This window comes from Achroia grisella, unplaced genomic scaffold (genome assembly GCF_030625045.1).
Source record: "Achroia grisella isolate CSIRO2021 unplaced genomic scaffold, CSIRO_AGI_Agris_v1 utg642, whole genome shotgun sequence".
NCBI classification, from domain to species: Eukaryota; Metazoa; Arthropoda; class Insecta; order Lepidoptera; family Pyralidae; genus Achroia; species Achroia grisella.
This window is the reverse complement of record NW_026712979.1, coordinates 2,568,890-2,590,370: the sequence shown is the minus strand read 5'-3', so window position 1 is coordinate 2,590,370 and position 21,481 is coordinate 2,568,890. Positions and strand designations below refer to the sequence as shown.

The 21,481-nt window shown below is 31.2% G+C and overlaps 4 protein-coding genes across 4 annotated transcripts; all 4 read left to right on the top strand.

The window, feature by feature from the left end:
• The first annotated feature begins 8,733 nt into the window (after positions 1–8,733).
• Positions 8,734–9,726, top strand: LOC131849533 (arrestin domain-containing protein 17-like). The gene has a single exon (XM_059199620.1). The coding sequence runs from the start codon at positions 8,734–8,736 to the stop codon at positions 9,724–9,726; it is 993 nt and encodes a 330-aa protein (XP_059055603.1).
• Positions 9,727–13,285: 3,559 nt separating this feature from the next.
• Positions 13,286–14,326, top strand: LOC131849523 (uncharacterized). The gene has a single exon (XM_059199610.1). It carries the CDS (start codon positions 13,286–13,288, stop codon positions 14,324–14,326), a length of 1,041 nt encoding a protein of 346 aa, XP_059055593.1.
• Positions 14,327–17,299: 2,973 nt separating this feature from the next.
• On the top strand, positions 17,300–18,322 carry LOC131849517 (arrestin domain-containing protein 17-like). Its single transcript, XM_059199600.1, has one exon. It carries the CDS (start codon positions 17,300–17,302, stop codon positions 18,320–18,322), a length of 1,023 nt encoding a protein of 340 aa, XP_059055583.1.
• A 1,373-nt stretch (positions 18,323–19,695) lies between these two features.
• LOC131849532 (uncharacterized) lies at positions 19,696–20,754 on the top strand. The gene has a single exon (XM_059199619.1). The coding sequence runs from the start codon at positions 19,696–19,698 to the stop codon at positions 20,752–20,754; it is 1,059 nt and encodes a 352-aa protein (XP_059055602.1).
• The last annotated feature ends 727 nt before the right edge of the window (positions 20,755–21,481 follow it).

Genomic DNA, 21,481 nt, shown 5'->3' with positions numbered 1-21,481 from the left:
AATGCAGCGTAAATTTATATGATTGCAATTATGAATAGCAAAAATTCTTGAGGATTACCCTCAAGTATTTTATTTACCTGTTTACTAAGTAGTGGGGTTTTTACATCTCACACCTGTGGGCTGCTCTAGTTTTGTCCTTGATACTTCCGTTTTCCTTATAAATATGACTAATAGTTGTAATATTATGACTGAATATCTATATAGTTTCTATATTATAAACAATAACAATATAGTTGACTCATTTACTACTATTATATAGGTTGTTACCAAATTATCTACCTTCCTAATAATAATAATATCTCAGGATAATTCACTCAGCGCCATCTAGTCCCAAGCTAAGTAGAGCTTGTGTTATGGGTACTAGAAAACTGTAGAATATTTATATCATAGATATATATATATATCTATGATATAAATATTACACATATATATAACATAAACATATGTTTATGTAAATACATTCATAATATATACAGAAAACAACCAAAACGATACAAACTGTAATACTCAAGAAAACAAGTGTTAGTACCGTACGAGGAATGGAACCCGCAATCATCGGAAGTAAACCGACCAATTCAAACGGGGATCGAAATTATAATAGTTTGAGCCGGGGTTCGAACCCCCTAGCGGTGGCCTCAGACTAAAGTCGTATCCATTAGTCAGGAATTGGTGTTTAGCCGTTCCATAAGTGCTTCCGCGGGTTAGAAGTGTCATCTATAATCGCCTCCTATCGTTCGGTGAAGCTATAAAGGCCAGCTGCGGTCAACAGCTTTCGATAAAAAATGCCTTCTATTTAGCAGCACTCTGTATATGATACTGATAGAGATAGTAAGTAGATACAATAGCTAAAACTCTATTATCTTGCGTAGTTACATATATCACATATATATACATTCCATCACATCATAATCTTATTCTATTGTGGTTGTTAAGGAACTGTACCAAGTTATACATTATACTTTTTTTTTCAATTCGCTTATTAATCTATACATATAAATAAAATTGGAGTGTCTGTTTGTAATATTGAAATAACCGTTTTTACTACATGCGGTTCCCCCTGGAAATCATCATGTCAAATTCCTTGTAACGATGGGCTAGCTCATCTGACCTCATGCTCCATTATCACCACTTTAAGCACCGTTGGGTGCACCATTCCATTATGATCCATTATAAAAAATATATTATTGTATTGTATAGGAGACAAACGAGAACGTGGTTCTCCTGATGTTAAGTGATTACCGCCGCCTATGAGCATCCGCAACACCAGGGGAATTGCAAGTGCTTTTCCCTGAAGGTTTCAATATCGTATGCCGGGGGGTGCACCATTACATATCATCCATTATAGAAAAAATATTTTAATTTATAGCCTAGGAGACAAAAGCGCTTATGCCTCACCTGCTGTTAACTGATTACCGCCGCCAATAAGCGCCCTCAACACCAGGGGAATCGCAAGTGACTTGCCGGCCTTTTAAGAAGAAGGGCCTCAAGTCCCTCAAGCAAAGAGTCCTTGAGGGATTGGAAATACTATTGCTGGAAAGTGAGCATGTTATCTCCTTCCTGGCTTCTAAATTCATTATGTACATATACTTGTATAAACTTGTTACATAGTTTTTTTAATGGATGATAATGGAATGCACACGCCCTCCCAGCGTACTCCCACACCTTATATTATATTACATACCATGTTATGCCATTAGTGAGGCATAAGTATTGGCTGATAAGATAAGCATAAGGTCGCAGGTCCGCTCTGGAATCTAATCTAATTGGATTTTAGATTCATAAAATTTTTTACTGTTCTTTTGACATGTCATCAAGGTATATGCTAAATTTATAAAACTACCGTCAGACCGGCTATGATGTAGGCAGTGTTGGTCACTAAGAAGCAACAATCAGATAAATTACATGTGACCGAAAATGCTTTTGCTCAGGCGGTCCGCTGGAGTTAGACATGATGACAAGGTGCCTATCCTTGCATGGAAGGTTTAAAATAAGACCTATTCAAGGTAGACAAAATAAGACCTATTTAACTAGACGAAAAGACCATATTATGACTAGAAAATGATACCCTAAGTATAATACCCCTAGATAATTCATACAAGGTTACCTATTCCTAAGGTAAGCAGATCTTGTGTTATGAGTATTGGACAACTGATATAAATATCTATTTTTTTTTTCTAAATATGTATTATGTATATTATATATATAATATACATAGAGAACACCCAGACTGATACAAACAATGATCCTCATGAATACAAATGTTTGTACCTTGTGTACGAGACATTAAAACTCGTTTGTAATTATTTTGAACTTCGAATTCGCTGTGCATTCATTTGTTTTATGAATAAAAATATTAGAGAGATGTGAAAATACCATCATGCCGTTTTTATTTATACACCGTACGAGGAATCGCACCAGCGACCCTCGGAAGTAAAGCGGTGTGCTTAACCCCTTCACCACCGAGGCCGTCAATCCTGAGGAGAAATGTATACGTCAATCATAAATAAAAGAAACAAGGAAGACCTCGACTTACATGGATAGCCGTGATTTAAAAAAAGATCTTTCATTTATAGATATAGACCCAATGACGATCCAGATAAGAAGCCTCTGGAGACGGATGATTAGGAGATCCCAATTAAGATGGGATACGGTATAAAAAATTGTAGTTGTTTTGACATGGACCAAGAACAAAATAAATACAAAAGAGCATGTGGTTCACCTAACGTTAAGTGATCACCGCCGCCCATGAGCAGACACAGAACGGATCGTCGTGGAGATCTTTGGGGGAGACCTTTGTTCAGCAGTGGACGTCTTCCAGGCTGAGATGATGATGATGATGATGAGCACACGCAACACCAGGGGAATTGCAAGTGCGTTGCCGATTAAGAAGGAATAAGCTCTTTTCTTAATAAGGCCGCAATAGTAGTAGTCGTTTTGACATGGACCAAGATAAAGTTAATCAATAACAGGCAAGTCAATTGGAATAAATAATTTAATACAAATATATGATCAAAATTAGATGCATGTAATTATTTTAACAAACAACATCAGCATCGAATTCTATTATCCACTGAGTTCCATAATACGATTAATTAATTGAAAACAGCACCTACCACAGATTAATTATTTGTATCACATCTGTATTAAAGTGATCAGTATACACTGCAGGGTTGCCAGCTTTTAAACTTAGTATCCTATAAAATCTCGTATAGTCTAGGAAGAGGCAAGAGAAAGGTTTCAGATATACCTAATATTTTATCTATCTATTATGCATGCATAATAGGTCTCTGCAGGTTGCGGTGCTACACTAAGCACCAAGTAATAACTCAAACTCCGTAAGGAAAAAAAGGAGAAACCAAAACTTTTTTAGAGTATCTATTCATATGATAACCAGTGGCTTAATAGCTAGCAATGTACCATGTCAGGTCGACATCAAAAAAGTCCTGTTTGGAAACCATCGAAGTTGAATTCTGGTAAATTCCTGACCTGACTTCCTTCTTATTCTATCATCCTCCACTGAACGTCTATTTAAGAAAAAGAAAATAAAAACCAATGTATATTCTAGAATCTCCAACCTATAATATATAATTATATACCTACTATTACTACTAAAATGTAAATGTCTGACAAGATTATACGAATTTTCTAAAATTCGAAACTGCTTGTTACTATTTTGTAACTAAACTAATTATTTTATTCAAATACAGATTGCATTAAAAGGACTGAAAAAACTTCTGAAGCTTATATGTATTCAGAACAAAAGCAGATGATATTATGGTAGCAGTTAGTACAATAATAATTTTTTTTTACAGTGTCCAAGAATATTTAAGTGACACAAACATCTTCACGTAATTTGCATGCCTATATGGTAAATATTGCTGATCAATCAATTTTGATGTAACATCATATTAATTATAGTACTGTACCAATGTTTCGCAAATAAATTATTTCATTTCATTTCATTTCAAAATAAAAATTCGTTTGCATTATTTATTTTCAACAACTCTACAGTGATTAATGTGCTCTTGTGCATGTATTGTGTTATTCTAAAACAACAATATAGAATCAAAATTCTTCATAAAAAAAACTTAGATCAAAGCACTTTTGAATAGTCATATGTACTTATTTTCATAATACACCGCTCATTCTGAAAGCTGTCGCATCGCAATAAGAACGAGCAAGAAACTTGTGTATTTATAATGCGCGAATACATACTAGTCTAGTACTAATTCATTAAAGTCAAAATATTAAATGCCCAACTAACTGGTTGAGTAACTAAATAAAAGTTTTATATATATATACCTATATATCTTTTTGTAATAGTGCACCTGCTCTCGTAACGGTTTATGCTGGTGGGGTACCGATGGAGGGTGATAAGGTTAGCTAAATAAGACTAAATCAGTCGTCGTGATTAGAGCAGACCAGACCCTACAAGTAGCACTCGTTCATGAATACATTCAATAATTATTATTTCACTTCAGGACTATGGGCATAGACTTAATTTTTATTTCCTGATATACTACAAAATTAGAAAACTGTATTTACTAAAGATCATAATGCGTCGTACAAAAATTTACAAGAATGATGATGTTCTCTTACCTACCGGCTACATGAATATAAATTTCATATCCGTACAAGGATTCTCGTACATTACCAACCCTAGACTATAGATGTTTAATAAGTAAATTATTGATATTCAATATTATCTGGATATTCTAGTTGTTACTCGTTACATAATTAGATAATTAATTATTTATACTGCATGTGAAAATCATGCTATTAAAATCACCGACATCGTTTGGTGACGGCTATTAAAGCTAAAGAAGAATATCACAGTATTACATTAAGACATGATAGAAAATATATACAATGTACATGATGGTTACAAAAAAACATGTCGTTAAACCTTGTTGAAATATTTGAAATTTAAATATGCACCATGTATGTTTTGAATGAAATAGAAAAATGAGAACGTTTCAAACTAGTCTAAATCTTAGTATGAATGGTGTTTTAAAACACGATTTATATTTATATATATCTATATATTTATTACTAATATATGTAGTCCCACTGCCCAGTAAAGGCCTTTCCCAATTGTTTCCATTTTTCTCTCTATTGCGCCATCTCGAACCAGCCCTGATAAATTGAGTTTAGGTCACCGCACCATCGATTTCTAGTTCGATAGATACAATAACACAAAACTTTTTTAAGCAAAATGTCGTTGTTTTTATTATACCTGACAAAGAATCATACGAAAATGTACCCACGAATATCGATATAACATACTGATAAATAATAATAGTAGTTTTGTACTTTGGTTAATTGTTGCTCAGAAATTTTGAAACGGCGTTAACAGTTTTGTGTAAATTGAGAAGAATGTAATTTGTTATTTGTAATACTACTAATCGTTTTCTGCAGCTTCGTCTGCTTTTTGTAAATACAAAGTAGCCTGTATTCGTCCTTATATATACTTATACAATATATCTTCAATCTACCTGAAATTTAATTAAGATCCACTCAAACGTTTAGCCGTAAAAAGGTAATAAACAACAGATACACTTTCCTAATTATAATATTAATGTGTTTAAATAATATTATTTTATGGTTTTGTGTCATTAATTTATACGCAGTCAAAGTGGGAGCGAGAGCTGTACCAGCGAATCTCTTTACAATTTTCTAAAAAATCTTGGCCTGTCTAGAACTGCAGTAGGTTCTATACTAGACCGTGTATCTAAAGCTACATTAGTAGATTTGGCTGGACAGGGAGAGAAACACAAGCGGTGATGTTGAATGTTGACGCACGTTGGCAAGGGGCTTCTTAAATCTACACCCGGGTCACAAGTCCCGTGCTCTGTGTTTCTCTCACTGCCAGGTGAGGAGCCGGATTCCCGCAAGGTGAATTTATGAAATGAGAGAAAGGAAATTATTAGTAATGTGGATTATAAACTCCATTGCTAGCAATGTAGCAGTTTGGTTGATCTCCACGTGGTTGCTGATTACCATCGTTACAGGTAGATCGTCAGCATTTTTACCATTCAAATTACATTAAAATAATCAATCAGTACAATATGAACTTAGAACACAAATTAAGTAGATATTACAATATTTGACGGCCTCGATAGTCTAGTGGTATAGTACACCGCTTTACTTCCGACGGTCGCGGGTTCAATTCCTCGCTCGGTACGAACATTTGTGTTTATGAATATGATTGTTTGTATCGGTGTGGGTGTTTTCTATGTATAATATATACGTATGTGTTTACAAAAAAGTGTCCATGTAGGTAAGTATAATGTCTAGTACCCATAAAACAAGTTCTTATTAGCTTGGGACTAGATGGCGTTATGTGAATTGCCCTCATATTATTATTATTTACACATTAAAATCCTTAGGTACCAATGCTTGATATATTCTGTTCGATGATTCAATCTGATATTAGCGTATGTAAAACAATAAATAAATAAATATTATTCCAATGAGGTGATAATATAATTCATAGAATATTTTAATGTTAGAGAAAAAAATGTATAACAGAAATTGGTATATGAATGTTTCATCGAATCTGAATTTCGTCAAAATTATTAATGCCCTAATAACTTTAACAATATTCGGAGTATAGGACGGAGAACTAAGATGTCATATCTCTATATCTATGTATATGTAATATGACTGCCATATCTTAACTTTAAACTAATATCTTACTAAGTAAGCTGCTTGAAATAGGTGCGACAGAGGTATCCATGTAAACAACTTTATACAAAGTCTGCCTCGGTAGTAGAATCATTACATAGTATAAAACAAAGTCGCTGTCGCTGTCTTTCTGACCCTATGTATACTTAAATCTTTAAAACTAAGCAACGGATTTTAAAGCGGTTTCTTTTAATAGATAGAGTGATTCAAGAGGAAGGTTTATATATATAATACATGTACACCCGTGCGTAGCCCGGGCGAGTAGCTAGTAGAATATAAAATACACTTACAATAACAAACTTTTGAATAGTCATCACATATTTATTTTAGTCTATCGCTCATTTGAAATGCTGTCACCACAAATAGAATAGATTAGAATAGAAAATAATTTATTCAAATAAACTTAATTAAATCACTTTTGAATAGTCGTAACAATTGTTTTTTATCTACCACTCATTCGGAAAGCTGTCTCATCACAAGAAATTTGTGTGTTGCTCTTTTAAATAATCCTTGTAAGTTCACATTTACACATCGAAACGTGTGAATACAAACTACCAACCAGCACTAATTTTTTTGGGTCAAATATAAATATACAATAAGATTAAATCAGTCGTAGTGATAAGAGCAGACCAGTCCCTACAAGCAGCACTCGTTCACAAGTATGACGAATGAGCCAGCCATCACAGCGCTGGACAAAAAGAATATATGTACAAAAATTCCCATTAAGAGCCATCAACACATCCTTTCTCAAACAACATATTCAATTTGGCTCAAGATAAATAAAGCTGCATACATAAAAAACATGATAAAAGGCATTTTCATGGATTAGTGGAGATTACCTACTGAAATTGTGTTTTTTGGTATAGTTCCTCCATCATGGTAAACACAGTCTAAATCCACGTATCTAGTGTGATTGTGATATACAATAATTAAATAAATATACAGCGGAATATTTACTTCATGAAAAATATAAAAATAGTTCAGTAAAATATAGGTTTACTAGTAGTAAGAATAAGACAATAATACTCCTGGACAATTTACACAACGCCACCAATTATATTATCGATCCCCCGTCCAATTTAAATGGGGATCAAATTACGACGGTCTGGGCATAGGTTCGAAAACCTAGCGGTACCCTCAGACTAAAGTCATATCTGTCAGGCGGGTGTTAGCCTTCAGCCGCTCCATAAGTCCTCCGCAGATTTAGAGTGCCATCTGCACTCGCTCCCTATCTTCCGGTGAAGCTGTAAAGGCGGCTGCATCAACAGCATTAGAGTAGTCCGAAGAAAAAATCAAGTCCCAAGCTAAGGGGAGCTTGTGTTATGGGTACTAGACTACTGTCTTGGGGCAACTGTAGTTTGCTGTATGTTCCGACTTCTGAAGTACCTCATAAGTCGTACCGTAATTTTTGTTCGTACCATCTGGTCAACCATTAGGTAGAGCGAAAGTTTTAAGTCTGAATCTTGAATAATGCTGAAGCGTTCCAGCGACTATACTTTTAAGGAGTCAGGTTTAGCTGTTGTCGATAGTACATTCGTTTTAGCATCGAACAGAGAATATTTATTTTAGTTAGTTACTAAAAATGTAATATTTTATTAATAAATTAAATTTAAGTTAAATATAATTTGGTATACCCGCTGGATGCGACTACCGTAATTCATATATATTCCAATATTTACTAAATAGAAAATAAATTTAAAATAAACATATTATTAAATTACCTTGTTTTGTTCCTATGTAGTAAAAATACTCCAGATAGCGTTTGATTGATTATTTCTGTCTAAAAAAATACTAAAATAAAAGTACATCTCTAAAAATTTAACAGTCATCTATTTTGTAAGTCAAGTTAATACGTAGTTGGGCTGAAAATAGATTTATCTATAGTCAAATCCGTGCTTTCTACATCAGAGACTGGTGTCTTGTTTTATCTAGTAGATAAGATAGAATTGAGAATGATAATTTCGTAAATATACAACCAATGTCATTTCTGTAATTATTCTCAGAGCTAAGAAACACCACATACTCGTAAAACGACTGGATTGTGAAATGGGTGTTTTCAGTGAAATTAATATATTTCCATCGCCCAATGTGATCCAAGAAGCTGGAAGTGATTTATTTGGAGTTATAAAATACACAGTTGATGAAGATACTATATTTAATGAAATTAACATCTCGTTAAATGGAAGTGGTTCGTTAATTGTGATTGAAAGTGTAAGATCAGGTGATAGACAAACTGAAAATGTTTTTAGATATGCTGAAAACTACATTAAAATGAACAATTTAATTGTTAGTCATGATACAATTACTCCAATCGGCGTGTACGAGATTCCATTCCATTTTAAACTACCATCTAATATACCATCGTCATTGAAATATAACACGGTTAATGGTAACTACAGAATAGACTGCACTATTGCTTATAACGTAACTGTTGTATTTAAAAGAAGTTGTTCTTCAAATTTTAACAACACAGTTATAAAAGCTGTCCATATTGAATCAGGGATCACACCAAGATTACGTATGACGCCAATAACGTATGGTCATCAGAAGAAAATATTACAACTGTTCAGTAAGAAGAATGGAGTAGTGAATATAAAAGCTGATATACAAACATGCATCGTTGAACCAAATGGAAAAGTAAAACTGTCTTACATAATAAATAATGACACAAACGTAACCGTAAAATCGGTTCAAATAAAACTAGTCGAACAGTATACATTTTCTGATAAAGTGACGAGTAAATTAGTAGACTATAATGATATAATAGATACGAAATCAAAAACTGGCAGAATCAAAAGTGGCAATACTCAGTGTATGGATATAGAAATAGATTTACCTTCAGGGTTGACTACAATTGAATTTTCTAAATTAGTAATGAGAAATTATTTCATTTATGTCACAGTTGTGCTTCCATTTCCTCATTCAAATATAATAATGAAAATCCCAATACAGATAGGATATGAGACTGTAAATGATAATATGTACGATGGACCACCAGCGTATTATGACGCAATAAAAACAGATGCTGTTAAGTCATAACACTTACAGAATTAGACAATTTAAACAATTTCAGATAAAATTAGGTGTAATTAAGAATTCTATTTTTGGAGCACATGCTTAAAATAAACAAAACATGTGAATTCTTTATAAAGGAAACACTACATCTCATGTATTTTGTACATTGTGTATATTAAATTATACAGACAATTTAAAAATTAAATGTAAATAATTACTATGTATGTAAAAGTATTTAAAATAAATATGTCTTTATAAATTAATGTTAATTAAATAGTATACGAGCCTGTATATCTTGATATACTACCTATTTATGAATTTTTAAGTTAATTGAATTTGTATCTCCATTATTATATAATAATACTTAAATAATTTATAAATCAAGATATTTGTTTAATTTCTATTAATGGTCTAAGTTACAACGTATTTTCTCTTGGTTTTCTTTCATAAATTCGACATATACTATTAAGTACGTTGCAAATAAAGTATATTCTATATATCTATCTATCTATCTAAGAAATTAAAATACCGTGGTAGATTCGTAGGTAATTCGCTACCTACTACTATTTGCCATATGGGTCAAAGGCAATATATGACATTATAATAAGTGAATAATCACTTAATTTCTTCCAAATTTCGTTACCAAAGCTGATTACTTAACATATACTTTGATATCGATAATACGGTTAGCGACGTTAAAATATATATATTTTTATGATGAATTAAATAACTAACTCATCAAACCTTTGGAGTACAAAACAGTAGAAATAAACTAGATATAATATACAAAATTGTATAAATTTATGGTTCAAAAGAAGAAGAAGGAGATTCTGTTTTCTCTATGTCTATAAAGGTTTCATATAACGGCTGGAGGGACTAGTATGATTTTCATAGAGTTGTTAAATATAACCTCTGTATGTTGTAATAAAACAATATCCATCTTAAATAAATACTTTTAGTGTATACTTTGTAATATGCTACCAATTACATTATAAAATTTATTATCTAAAAAATAATAGATGTATATATATATACATATATATATATCTAACCGATCGTGTTTATGTGTGTACTAATAGTATACACAAATAATATACATATATATATACACAATATATACAAAATTAGTACAACTCCTGGAACATGATTTTGTAACCATCGGTTGTGGTACAGACTTTAGAAAATAGAGATTTGTTATCGCATTTAGACACATGTCGTTTTACAAAGTTGCCTGGAAGAGTTCGTTATTTAGTGATAAGGCCGCCCAGTGTTATCTCTTTGTCTTGCTTATGGTAATAATATGTGTTTATCTTATCTACATCATTATTCATATAACTGTATGCTCTTTGACAGAAAGAATGATTTTAATTTTAATTCATAAACCACGTGCTAAAAACGTTTGACAGCAGCGGGCTTGATATAAAATTGCAATACTAAAAATACAGTAACATTTTTTTATTACTATTTTATTTTTATTCTTTCTGTTGTATAAATACAAAACTTTTATTGAAATAAAATAACTGATTTTAACAGATAAAATGAGAAATGTGTATGTTGTTAGTTGTTTAAATGCCAGAATTTCTATATACTATATAAACAAGTACAGGTAAATAAGTAAACAATTTTGGCAGACAAATTTTTGTCTGCTAATATTGTTTACGGTGTTTACTTCTTTGGAGAATCAGTCATAATCTGTTTTTTCTTTATATCATATATTTGGAGTCGGCGTTATATGTTTTTCTCTTCAATTATCCCTGTATCGCAGTCATCTTGTTATTCACACCATTTCTTGCCATCTTTTACATAGTCCATCTACCTCTTTTCAGTTTTCTCTGACCCATATCCACAGTCAGTGTTATAAGATAACACTCTCTTTAAGATATTATCTTCATTCCTATGCATTACTTGCCCATACCAAGACTGATGATGCTCTACAACTTCTCCTATACTAGCGCTACTTTCATACTTTTTATCATACATTCATTCTTAATCTTATCATTAATTGTCAAGTCACACATCCATCTCAACATTCACATATCAGTTGTATGCACTTAATCCTTCGCCATCTTTAGAGAGTCAGCAATAAATATAAATTGACACATGACGATTTTTTTCGTTTTAACTAGATTAGAACTCACAGCCTCTCGAGTCTAGATCAGGTAGTAAACCATTGGACCTTTATGTTCAAAAGTAGTATTAAAAAAATACGTAAATATCCATGAATAAACGCTTTTGAGTTTTTAATGCCCATCAAACGGCATCGATTAAGTAGCGATAGCATATTTGTTTATTATTCAACGATAAATAAAGCAGTTATCTGTTTTACGTAACCAAAAGATTATAATCATATAAATAATTTACTTGATAATCATATTATAGCTATATGTAGTTCTTACGTCTTTCGCTATTATTTTTTCTGAAATTATAAAATTAGGTGTGCAATTTTGTTACATTTAATGCAATATCTTTGAAATTATTTCAATCAATAAATTCTAAAGTATGTACATATTAATATTATTGGGCATCGATAAATTGGATCAATCTATGGGGTGTACATTAATTTCCCATAAACAACTTTCCATTCAATCGCCAAATGAATAGTACCATAGTCACTCTACAGTCTACACCGAAGTCAAGTTATCTATTCGGCCTATTCATAAGTAAGCCGGAATTGCGGTGTATGAGGGTTAAATTGGACCGGTAGATACATTCAAAATCTATCTTGATTTCGCTACACACGAGACAACTCAGTCAACTCATTTGATCGTATCATCCGTAGTCATAGTGTCCACGGATTATATGATTAAATATTGATTAAATTAAGCTAAGTTTATTTCATTTCACCGTCATGATATTGGCAGGTAAAGAATAGCTTTTCCGTCATAATAAAAAAAGAGAATTTATTTTTATACGTACCTGTGCTTCGTAGAGAGATAACTAATCTATCTCATCATTTAAAAGCCACGCTCTTGTCGGCGGAGCTCTTGCTATTTCTCACGTCCTTACATCGTCCTTAAATCATCACGTATTTACATCATCCTCTTTAAATGTTGATTATGAAGTAATCTAACCATAGGTATAAAAATAAATCCCTATTTCCCTTGGTCAGGAAATCACGCGTGAATGATGGGACCCATTTCGCTAATTCTTTCTTGTGTTTATTAACATTCTTATGATAGAAAATTGCGAATTCAATATTGATAGTTAACACAAGACAACGTCTATAAAATCAGCTAGTAAGCAGTAATTCCCTATAAGAGGATCCGTAAAATAATTAATTTCCTCTCTATTTTTTCTATTAATATTCACAGATATTTAAGTTAAGTCGCATAATTGATTTCACGATGACATGAACAAAGAACCAGATAGACAAATATTTCCATGACGTACAGACAGCCGATATTTTTGTTACATTTATAAGCATTTATATAATTCAATATATATATGTATGTATTTATAGTCACTGTTTATTACTTTTATCATAATAAATAACAGTATTTAACAACCAATAGTAGATAACTCGCGTGTTTTTGACGATCGATCAACTCAGTAGGACTGTTTTCGCGCTAAAGTTTAGTATAAAATGGGTGTTATATGTGAAATAAACGTGTTTAAATCTGACAATGAAGAATTCAGACCAGGAGATGAAGTATCAGGATTAATCAGATACGCGGTTGATGATACAACTGTATTTCATAAAATAACAGTTTCTTTGAAAGGACACGGCCGTTTACGTATAGTAAACACAGAAAGGAAACATAATCGTGAATACACTAATAAAGAAGAATATGTAGATATTGATAATGTTATAGTTGGCAATGAAAATTTATTGTTGGTGTCCAAAGGAAACGGAACTAAGGAATACGAAACAAAGTTTAGTTTCAAACTTCCAGAAGATATACCACCTTCGTATGTGTACTGCAGTAACAAAGGTGGCTACTACATAAAATGTAAGATATTATATTATATTAGAATTAAATTTAAAAAATGTGGTGTGTTACCGTTGCCTAAAAGGTTCAAGAAAGAGATTACAGTAGGAACAGCGTTTAAACCTACTTTACCAAAATCTCCAGTTATTTACGGCGAGCAAAGGAAAATAGTGAAATTGTTCCCCAGTAACAATACAATAAGTATAAAAGCCGATATCGAAAACTCAGTGATTAAATGCGGTGAAATTGTGACTTTTGGTTATGAAATATTAAATAACACACACGTGGAATTGAAAGGTGTTAAAGTGAAATTAGTGGAAGTACACTCGTTTAAGGCAAAAGGTTTGCATCGTGTGAAAAAAGTTACAAATATTGAAGAATCAACTTCTAGGACACCTGCAATACAACGTGGTGGTACTCAGAAGCTTGACTTTGCGATTGTTGTACCTGTTGACAGAAAAACAATGCAACATTCTTCAATAGCATCTATAGATTATTTTATTAGAATTAAAGTATTGTTACCAATGTTTAGACAGAATTTTACACTTGATATACCTATTGAAGTTGGTGATGAAATGTTAGATGAAGCTGTATGTCTTGATGCGCCACCACCATCGTATTGGGAAGTGATGGGAGAATGTGAAAAGAGAAAAATATTCGGTGATGATGATTATGAAACTGACGATGATATATAAGACATTTTTAGATATTAAATATTTATTTTAACTATGTGTTTTTGTATCGCAAATTATCAGAAAATAATCAAATGCAATAATCTAAGAAAACCAATTAATGATTTGGGTTATCTGGTGCAGACTGGATATAACTAGGTATTTATATATATATATATATATATATATATATATATATATATATATATATATAAATCTAATTTCAAATTTGATACAAACAGTTGCAGTTGTTTGATAAATGAAAAGGTTTATCCTATTGAAATAATAAATGGAATATATATAACATATTTGAAAGTTATATTTATTTACTAGCTAGTCCGACTCGACTTTATACCCGTCCAACTATTTTGTTTTTTAATCAATTGGAATAAAACAACAACTGCATTTTAATAGAATTGTGTTCACGCAACGAAATTGTAATGTAGGTATTCTTCATTATTTAATTTTGTTCTGTCTCTATTCAGAGATCTTGCATCTTTCCTCACACAAGCGCGATAGCAATTGTTTCAATCTAGATTTTGCCGTGAATATTTATGTTCCACTCTATTCGGCTTGCTCTACTATTACAGTAAATATAAACCTATTTTTTCCCTTATTATTTATATATATAGTTTCAATAATTGGATATTTTTTTTAAATTCCATATTGTATTGGATTGTGTTTAAAAAACAGGTTGTCATTAAATACTTGAACGTATAACATATGTACGTACTTACATAAATCTTTTTTGTCCATCTGTTTGTTTCTTCTTACGGATCTCTGAAATGGCTGGACCGATTTTGATGAAACATTCACATGTAGATAGCTAATGTTAACGAACTCAGACTACTTTTATTTTAGATTTTTTTAAATTTTATTTCTTAAGACGTAGTCGCGGTTATGTGCTATATCAGGTTGACCGGTTCACATTGGAAACCATAGTAATAATATGTTTCATGTTTATTTATAAGTAGTACAGTTGCAATAAATAAATATATTACGATTTAACCAATCTAAACTAACCTGAACTCATGCTCATCTTAACATCCTCTACTGATTGTACTTAAACTCAAGTTTATACTAACATATAGTTAGCATGATAGATCCATCATGTCAACTAGTCTAAAGTTGATTTTTTATTTTAATAATTTAGCAATAAACAGAAAAGCAGAGAGGGTGGACTCATTGCTCCCACTGAGTTAACAAACCATAAACCGTTTTGTCTCGCTTAATATCTTAAATTTTGTTATAAGCAGCAATTGTAACACTTCATTATTTGAGACGAATTAAGATGATTATATTATTATTATTATTAAAGTTTAATTTTAGAAAGCTTAGACTTAAGCTTTTGACTTCATTCTCTGACACAGAAATTATTTGGAAAACTTCTTGAGATCGTCAGAAATTTGTTTATTTTATTTCTTCTCCTTTTTATTATTATTATCTATATTGAATAGAGATAGTGAAATAAACATTTCGCATCATTGAGTGGACCAATGAAGTGTCGATTGTAAGAAAGGACGCTCAGATATACGTGCCTTCCTTATACACTCGTTCTGTAAGCCGATTGAACGCTACAAGTGAAATTGAATTCACTTGTATTTGCAGGGAATGTGATAGAACTTTATCTATGACATTCACTGCAAATACAATTTTAACAGCTCTGTAAATCTAATAATAATAATAAGATGCACACGCCTCATACTTATTAACACACATACACAAATACATACACACACACACACACACAAACCACTACATGAACTTGATTTCGGCCCGTAAGTGCGGTATACGCCACGAAGCATAACAAACTAACAAAAGCTTAAATCTTATTCTTAATACTATAAAAGCGAAAGTTTATAAATATGGATGGACATTTGTTACTCTTTCACGTAAAAACTACTGAACGGATTTTGATCAAATTTTTCAGAAATAAAGCTTATGTATCACACAAGCTAGCAACAAACCACACAGCTAGCATGATATATAATTTAAACCTAAGTATTAAAATTAAGTAGAATAGAATAGAATAGGAAATCATTTATTCAAATAAACTTAATTTAAGCACTTTTGAACAGTCATAACAATTTGTTTTTTATTTACCACTCGTTCGAAAAGCTGTCTCATCACAAGAAGAACGTGCAAGAAACTTGTGTGTTACTCTTTTAAATAAGTCTTGTAAGTTTACATTTACAAGTCGAAACGTGTGAATACAAACTACCAATCAGCACTAATTTTTTTGGGTCCAATATAAATATACAATAAGATTAAATCAGTCACGAGTATGACGGATGAGCCAGCCATCACTGCGCTCGACCATATTTTAGGGAGCCCAATGACGCGGCCCATTACGCCGCCACATGTCTGGACATTTTAGTGAGCATGACTACTCATTCCACTCGACGACGTCACAGCTACAATAATTACTATATGGTAGTTATATATAATTCCTAGCCTGTTATTAAGTATACCAAGTGTTGTTCTTACTAGAAATTTAGAATTAGATAGCAAATTCTTACAGCAGGATGTGATCAGTATCTGTAGATAAAAGAAGTTGCGTGCACGATAATGATGGTAATGATACATCATTATTTTAAAGAACAACCCGTATATTTTATTATACATCCATATGGGAGTGGTCTACCTAGGCCAAGGGTCACTTCACACAAATAACATTAATTTTGTATATCTGATTGAATATGCGTCTCGTGATAAGGGCACGATAATAACGGCCTAGTGTCATATTGTCGACAAATCATATGATATCCTACCATGATTCATAGAAAACAGGTGTCTAATCTCTATGGTCAAATAACGTACAAACAAAACCTATAATTATACTATTGTTTTGGTTTTTGAGTCATACAGAACATAATATAGATTATATTGATAATATTTTTATCGTACCTAACTTCAGTGTTTCAGAAACGATAATAGATAGTGCTCGCGTCTATTTATTTGTAATATTACAATTTTAGTGCTGAATTTTGCTATCAAATGGGCATTTTCTGTTTAATAAACGTGTCTAAAGATGGCAATGATGAATTCGTTGCTGAAGATATAGTGTCAGGATTAATTAAGTACGCAGTCGATGAAAACACTACATTTAAAAAAATTACAGTTTCACTGAAAGGAATTGGTCGCATACGCATAATAAATAGACAAACTAAAGAATGCCCTGAATTCACTACTAAAGAAGAATATGTGGACATAGATAATGTGATAGTTGACAATGAAGTTACCCTACCTATAGGAGAGTATGAAACAAAATTTAGTTTTGAACTTCCAAAAGACATACCTTCGTCATTTGCTTACTGTAGTAGTGAATCTGATTATTACATAAAATGTAAAATATATTATTATATACGAATAAAATTTGATAGACCCGGTATACTGAAGTTACCTGTACGATACAAGAAAGTGTTTACAGTACGTCCATATTTGACTCCAAGCTTACCAAAAGAATTAACAATGTATGGCAAACACAAAAAAATAGTGAAATTGTTCTCAGGCAATAATACAATAAGCATAAAAGCTGGTATTGAAAATTCAGTAATCAGTGGTGGTGAAACTGTAAAATTTTGTTATGAAATATTGAACGATACAAATGTGACAATAAAAGGGGTTCAAGTAAAATTGGTAGAAGCGCATAAGTTCAAAGCCAAAGGATTACATTCTGTGAAAAGATTGAATAAGGTGGAAGGAACACAATCTAAGACAGCACAAATAAAAGGCGGCAACTCTCAAGAAATGGATTTTCAGATTACTATACCTACTGATAAGGCAACATTGCAGCATTCTAAAATAGCCGTTAGATACTACTATATTAACGTTAAGGTCCTGCTGCCATTATTACGACAAAATTTTACACTTCAAATTCCAATTGAAGTAGGAAACACAGTTGTTCCAGAAGTACCAGAAACTGAAGATTTTGAACCACCTCCATCATATTGGAAAACAATGGATGAGTGTAAGAACAGTAAATTGTTTGATGATGACTGGACAGATGACGAATTGTAAAGTAGTAATTTTATTTGACAAATTTACACTCAATTATCTTTATTTGCCTTTATCTATATGATATATATTATAATGATTATAAATATGGAAGTGACTTGTTATTTTTATTTATACATTTGTTTGTACTTTATTTTACTTTTTGGCATTTGTAATACTCGATTGGTATTATTCCATTTAATTAATATGATTTCATTGTAGCAGTTGAAATTCAGAATATAAAATTATATAGGTATTAAAGTAGTAAAATAACTTGAGAGTTTTATTATATTAATGTATAATTTTAATGGTAACAATAAAATAAATACAAAATTATTTTTATATTTAAAATACTAACAAACATCTGTTTACGATGTAAGTAGTAAATTTAATTAATTTGAAATTATTTTCAAGTGCATGCCAGACCCTTCGTCAGTAAAATGTTATCTGCGCCTGGGCCGTATTAAAAATTTTATCATTCGTGACATCGAAGCAATAATGTATTTTATCAAACTTTGATAAAAAAACAACAATCATGTAATGATTGTACTCCACTTTGTGTCTCTCCTTTTGTATGCCTTACAATAAACATCACGATTTGCATAAAAAAGCCTGTTATTGGTTTTTATTTTAACGGGTTACTAGCTTCTAATTTTGTACAGTTTCTGTCTGTTTGTTTAAGTAATATACTGAAATATTTACATATTCATTATAAATTAATAATTTTATGAACGATCAGCTGTGATATTTTATTTCGGTATATGACAGCATCTTTATGTATAGTGATGGAATAGTGCTCCCTAAAGGAACAGTGTAAGTTGCCGTGACACCAGTAATATTTTAGGACTATTATTCTCATCCAAACATTCTCCTGTAGTGTAAATTTTAGTTTAGTTAGCGCACACGTAGTCAAAGAAAGTACGTACTATAATTTCTAGGGGAACCAGCAAAATGTCCATCAGATATGGTATTTATAATAAAATTTCCTTCCGGAAATTATGAATATTTTTTTATAGCTTTATATTTTTTTAATTGCATATTATATTTTATAATTTTTATTGTCTTAGAGATTGAGTGATGTTTTATCAGTTCATATAGATGAAATGGCAATGACAAACCAAATGCCCATGATAAACACATGCTGAAAAGTTACAGTAGCATTAATGAAAGCAATATTTTCAAGGCAATGGATGTTAAATTATTTTAACCTTTGGATGTTACTGTAGGTACTTATAGATATGTACATTTGTAGATTGCATTTTTTGGTTTATCATGATAAACGTCAGTACAAAATCAGCAATAAGTGATAGTGTATGTGTCCTTTATTTGTGACATCACAAATTATACTGTGTTGTAAATAATATTTGATTAAAAATTGCATATTCCTTTACATATAAATGAGTATTTTTTGTGAAATAAAAGTGACTAAACCAGAGAATGAAGAATTCATGCCTGGAGATCCTGTATCGGGCTTAATTAGGTATGAAGTAGATGAAAAAATTGTATTTAATAAAATAATTATTTCTTTGAAAGGATGTGGACGTTTACGTGTATTAGATAAACAAAATAATGAGCAACATGTGCACACGAATAAAGAAGAATACGTTTCTATTGATAACGTTGTAGTCGATGAAGAAGTTTCACTAGGCATAGGAGAATATGAAGCCAAATTTAGCTTTAAACTCCCAGAAAATATACCACCTACATTTATGTACCAAAATAATACAATTTATTGCCACATAAAATGCAAAATTTATTATTATATAAGAATTAAATTTTTTACCCCAGATTTATTACAACTGCCTATAAGTTTCAAGAAAGGGATTATAGTTGGAACAGCATTTGTACCAAGTTTACCAGGAAAACCAGCTAAATATTATAAAAAGAAGAAAATAGCGAAATTGACCAGAGGAAAGAATACGATAAGAATAAAAGCTGCTATTGAAAACTCGGTAATTGGTGATTGTGAGATAGTAAGATTTTGGTATGAAATTATTAATGATACACATGTGGAAATAAAAAGGGTCAAATTGAAATTAGTAGAAGCTTATGCTTTTAATGCAACAAGATTACAACGCGTCAAAAGGTTCAATAATATTAAAGGAATAGTATCTAGAACAGTAGCTGTTAAGAGCGGTGGTACAAGAAAGATATTTGAAATCATCATGCCATTTGATAAGAAAACATTACAATACTCCAAAATAGTTACAAGATATTACTTTGTAAAAATAAAAGTTATCCTACCATTGTTTCGTCAAAATTTTGCACTTAATATTCCAATTGAAGTCTTTAATGATATTAAAGAATCTGATCGTTTTGAGTTACCACGAGCATATTGGGAGGTGATGAGTGACTGCGCAAAGAGTAAAGATAAAGTGTTTAGTCGTGATGAAAAATGGACAACAGATGATGAACAATATATTTACTGTGATGATATTTGTAAAATAAAATTTTAAAATTAAAAAGTGTTTTGTACTCGTTTCTGTTTTTGTGTACTTTGTTTCTATTATACTTTACTGTGTTTTGTACTTTTTTCTAACAACTGTGTTTCAAATACAAATCTAAACTAACTTAGAACGACACATAAATACTTAATTTATATGAAATAAAAATCAGCCACAGCTCGCAGCTCTAAAACTTTACAACTAATTGCCTGAGGCTAAATTAAGTTTTATCTATTTAGTTCACGGAAATCTAATTAAGGCAGTCGGTTTGATATTATTAAGGAAGAGGGTTTATGACACAGCATAAAATTGTCTGCATTATTTTTCTATTTATAAAAAAAAATGGAAATAAAAAAAAATATAATAAAAAATTAATTAATAATTAATATTTGGAAATAATATAAAAATGTTTTTGTAATTAATTAAAACGTTAATGATATAATAAAGTTTCTCTTTAAATTACATTGATCATTTTGAGTTTCCATTTTTTTTATTGAATAAGATTTAATATATGAATAACTTATGAAGCCAAAACGGGGTAAGTTATTGATTATTAGAATAAGTTTCAAACATTAATTTTACGTTAATTAACATATATAACCCAATTTAGAAGTCTTCGTAAATGTTGCCGCTTCGGTTACAAATAAATTACTATAGAAATAACAGAAATAATCTTTATTCAAATAAATTTCATTACAAGCACTTCTGAATAGTCATATTTTTTTATTCTACCACTCAT

Coding starts and splice junctions, on each gene's coding strand:
- LOC131849533 (XM_059199620.1), top strand. CDS start 8,734: ATGGGTGTTTTCAGTGAAATTAATATATTTCCATCGCCCAATGTGATC.
- LOC131849523 (XM_059199610.1), top strand. CDS start 13,286: ATGGGTGTTATATGTGAAATAAACGTGTTTAAATCTGACAATGAAGAA.
- LOC131849517 (XM_059199600.1), top strand. CDS start 17,300: ATGGGCATTTTCTGTTTAATAAACGTGTCTAAAGATGGCAATGATGAA.
- LOC131849532 (XM_059199619.1), top strand. CDS start 19,696: ATGAGTATTTTTTGTGAAATAAAAGTGACTAAACCAGAGAATGAAGAA.